General features: G+C 35.5%; 1 protein-coding gene across 1 annotated transcript in view; it reads right to left on the reverse strand.

The window, feature by feature from the left end:
* Positions 1-852: 852 nt before the first annotated feature.
* pnck (pregnancy up-regulated nonubiquitous CaM kinase) overlaps positions 853-4,445 on the reverse strand; it is an 8,668-nt gene continuing 5,075 nt past the window's right edge. The window contains exons 9-12 of the mRNA XM_059502873.1: positions 4,014-4,092; positions 2,556-2,643; positions 1,847-1,937; positions 853-1,075 (exon numbers count right to left, since the gene is read on the reverse strand). Of these exons, the coding sequence (XP_059358856.1) occupies positions 1,065-1,075; positions 1,847-1,937; positions 2,556-2,643; positions 4,014-4,092 (269 nt within the window). The 3' untranslated portion in view covers positions 853-1,064. The remainder of the gene's footprint in view (positions 1,076-1,846; positions 1,938-2,555; positions 2,644-4,013; positions 4,093-4,445) is intronic.

Genomic DNA, 4,445 nt, shown 5'->3' on the forward strand with positions numbered 1-4,445 from the left:
GCAAGACAATGGATGGCGAGCATTCAAAATCTTTTCTTTTGGCTTTGTCCTTTTTTATTCATATATCATCCCTGTGACAGATTCACAACACAACGTGCAGATCAGTTCATTTATTCCACAGTGTAATGAGAGCAGATACAAGGCAACAATTACTATTTACTTCATTTATCTATTGTAATATCCTATTCTATGCCATATTTGTTCTTCAAATGCCACTGATATGCTTCAAGTGACAGTACTCACAGCCGACAGACAGTACTACATGACTAAATATTGCGTTCTGTCAAATAGCAGCATGCTGTTATGCGTCAAATACAAGTAGACGGGGAGTAGAAACAGGAGTTGTGAAGGAGCTGCTCTCCACTGAGGGTGTTTTTACAGTGGCAGCCCACTCAAGTGTAGCAGCAGTAGCTCTGGCAGAAGGCTCACTGACAGCGGCGCGTTTAAAGCACAGGTGTGATTCAGAGTCTGTGTCAATCTGCCCAACACAGTGACCACTTCGCTCAGACCCCAAAATGAAAATGTGTCTTTCTTATGTTGTTCCAAACTTGTGTGATTTTTCCATATTTGAGAAAAGTTTAGCAAAATGCTCTTTTCTCAAGCATACAATGATAAGGACTGTCAATCAGTGTTATTTTACCATCACTGATATACTGTTACATATACTGTGTGTGTGTGCAATTTCAAAAGATTTAGATTTTTCTTATGGTTTAATTTGTCCTTTTAGTTAACAATAATAACCCTGCTGTCAATCTCCCAAAAAAGGCTTTAAACAGTGTAGAAAAGAATTGGTTTAAATATATTAAATGATTTTCACTAGGAAAGATTTTTGTATTTTCACCAGAAGTTCTTACATGTCTCATAACCAATTGTTTTGATGATTATTTTGTTTCCTTTTTGGATCTTCAAGAACTTGTTCACTGCTTCTTTCATTGTTCACACAACGAGGGCCAAAAACGAATGTCATAAGGATTTGGAGCAACATGAGCATGAGTAAATGACACAGTTTTCATGTTTGGTGAACTATTTCTTTCACAGAGCCTCGGTTTTCTGCCAGTAGATTGTCAGATGGTCCCTGAAGAAAAAGTGAAATAATTGGTTTTCATTGACTCTCAGAAAAAAAAACAAAAAAAAAAAACATTAGATTAAACCAAAGTCTGTTTTAGAGTGAAATCCAAATGAATTTTAACAGAAATTATGTGAAATCTTCATGGATTAAACGTGCAATTGAGTAATTTCATGTCATCATTGTCAAAATCTTAGCAGTTTCATTCATCTAAATGGAATGCAAGCCATTTTAAGCTATTAAAATGTTAAAGTGAAAAAGTTGTTAAAGCTTTGAGGTCAAAAGTTTACATCCCCCTTTCAGAATCTGCTTAATGTTAATTATTTTACCAAAAATAAGAGGGATCATACAAAATGCATGTTATTGTTTATTTAGTACTGACCCGAATAAGATATTTCTGATAAAAGACGTTTACATATAGTCCACAAGAGAAAATAAAAGTTGAATTTATAAAAATGACCCCATTCAAAAGTTTACACTCCCTTGATTCTTAAAACTGTGTTCTTTTTGCATTTGAATAAATGTAACTATTATTTTCTCCTGTGGACTATATGTAAATGTCTTTTTCAGGTCAGTACTAAATAAAAAATTTTGTGGATGTAAACTTTTGTCCTCAACTGTTCTTTTGGTCTAATGATTATGCAACAGCTTGTTGGCCAAACCAAAAAAGTAATGTTCATATTTACTCTAAAATATGGTTACTCCATATTATTTTCTTTTTTTAGTGCTGTTGTCTTAATATCATCTACGGGTAATCACAGTCATGTGACGACTCCTCACCTATACTTGTGGAGTGATTCCCTTCATCGTCTTCCCCGGAGTGGGTTTTCTTTTTTAAATGACGCACGATGTTGGTGGCATTAAAGGCTCTCTGGAACACAAGACACCAGCGATAATGCTGCAGAATCTAGTGAACTACAGCAAATATCTTTAAATGGCAAACAGTGAACTTACGCTGCATGTAAGAGCAGAAGAGTCAGTTTAGTGTTTGGAGGCATTTATTGCACTAGAACTAAAAGCCTGATAGTTACAGCAATTACAGCGTTTGCCCTTTTAAAGGTACAAGCCGTAATTGCATGGCAGGGCAGACAATCAGGAGTAGAGCAACAAACGACTGGCGGCAAATAATAACAAAGCCTCCATATGCCACTAAAGTAACTCTAGCCATACATTTACAAATGCAAAGTGCTGTATCAGCCTCAGAGGTCACAGACACGGGTCATATAGAGCTGTTTTATATATTACACATGGAGGATGGGACTCTTGTGCTTTAGAAGTCTAGTCAGTTTTCGATCTTACTCAAAAACATCCCACTTAGAGGTAACTAATGCAGCGCTTCTCAACTGGTTTATTTTAGATTCTGTTTTGAACTCAACCCAGTCAACCAACCAGATGGCAACTGATGATTTCAGCTTTTTTGTGTACAGTTTGCATCAGGTGGTCCGTAGTATGAGGCTGAAACTGAGAGGTTTGTTTTCTTCAGTCTTACCTTCCAGTGACTCTTGGCAAAGTTTTTCTGAATCTGTGCCGACACTGAGCCGTGGATGTTCTTGTCTAGAGCCGCACCTCCTGATATCCTGCCGTTAAGAAGCAATAATATTCATTCAGAATTAAGCATGTAAACAGCTGTTCAAATGTTAACAAGAGGTCAGTAAGAGTAGTACTATTATTAAGCACTCAAAAGTGACATTAAAACATTTATAATCTTAGAAAAATTACTTTCTATTCATTAAAGAATCAGCATATTAGAATGATTTCTGTAGGATCATGTGACATTGAAGATTGTAGAAGAGTAAAGTTGCTGAAAATTCAGCTTTGCATGATAGGAATAAATTATTATAAATTGAAAAAAACATTTTTTAATATTAATTACATTTTGTAAAATATTTAAATAGTCTGTATTAGAGAGTTTTTAACGTTTTAAGAATCTTACCGACATCAGCCTTTGGAATGGTAGTGTATATCCTCACACTATGACATCAGTCATAAGTTCAGTAATATACAACTCATACAGTATCTTACAGTGATCTAAATCTGAAACGACTCTCCTTTTATATCTCAATTGACTACAGAATTAAAAGAAGAGCAAATGGAGACTATTTATTCTTCTGCTCCATTTACAACTCACAATTCTGAGACAAAAAGTCAGAATCTTGAGGAAAGAAACTAGCAATAGCAATGGAGAAAAAACAGTACTTCAAGATTTATGCAGAGTTATTAGAGGGAAAAAGGTCAGAATCATGAGATATAAACTCCAAATTCTGAATTTACATTCTGCAATTCTGAATTTATATCTCACACTCTATTTGAGAGAGAAAAAAAGATTTCCTAGAAACTGATTTGTCATAGCGAGAGAAACAAAATCGCAATTAAGTTTTTTTTCATAGTGGAAAAAACTTCCAAACCAGTTTGATCTCCACGTTCATTTAATAGCTCTATAGTCTTACTGTATGGCAACAATTTGTCTCTGTCTCCCAAGGAACGTAAAAAGAAACATCTCAGACATAGATGACGGTCAGAGAATGAACCATGCAGTAATTGGAAACTCAAAGGACTCTTTTGAGCAACATCTGAGCAATTAAAATGTTCTTCTGGGAAGCTATAATCTATGTTATTCAATTACCAAAAAAATAAAAATAAAATCCTATGCCTCAATTATCTGTATTTCTTTAAATGCATTGCTTCTTTGAGCACTCTGTTCCATTTCATTTCTGCAAAGAAAATCATAATTGTTTTGTGCTTCTTAAAGATCTCAGAGTGCTGAAGGTGAAGAGACATCTGTTTATTCTATATTTCATAATCCTCTTGCTGTCTGCGCATGCCCTCCCACGCCGCTGCACAGATGTGACCCAACTCTTCATCTGTTCTTTAAAGTCAGCCTCTCTTTTTACCGCTGATCAACCCTTCAGCTCCCCGTCCGCCTCTGTCCTGCTATTTATGGACTCACCAAGGATGCTGCAAGGCCTGGTCACAATTGAACCTCTTCGCTGTATCCTTCTGCAGTAAGTGAACTATGAAGTCTTTCGCTGAAGCATAAGTGGGCAGGGAGAAGCAGAGAACATAAGAAGATCAATACCACTTAATGTGGCCAGCATTTGTCGTGTTTAGGGCTGCACAAAACATTCTGCATTTATATAGTGAGAGAAGTTTTTTATACTGCTCATGAAAGCATTAATGCTTTAATTCTATATCTCATGCAATTTTTTCACACAGTGCATCAATATAAATATATAAAAAAGTAAGTAGAGCTGGTTTGGGTCCAGTGTTGTTTTAGACCTCATTGGACTTTCAATGCACAGAAATAAATGGTTGATACATTTTAAAAAAAATTCCTTTTGTTCCATTGAATAAAACAAAGTCATAAAGTGAAACAACAATA

Source organism: Carassius carassius, chromosome 21 (assembly GCF_963082965.1).
Source record: "Carassius carassius chromosome 21, fCarCar2.1, whole genome shotgun sequence".
In the NCBI taxonomy this organism is placed as follows: Eukaryota; Metazoa; Chordata; class Actinopteri; order Cypriniformes; family Cyprinidae; genus Carassius; species Carassius carassius.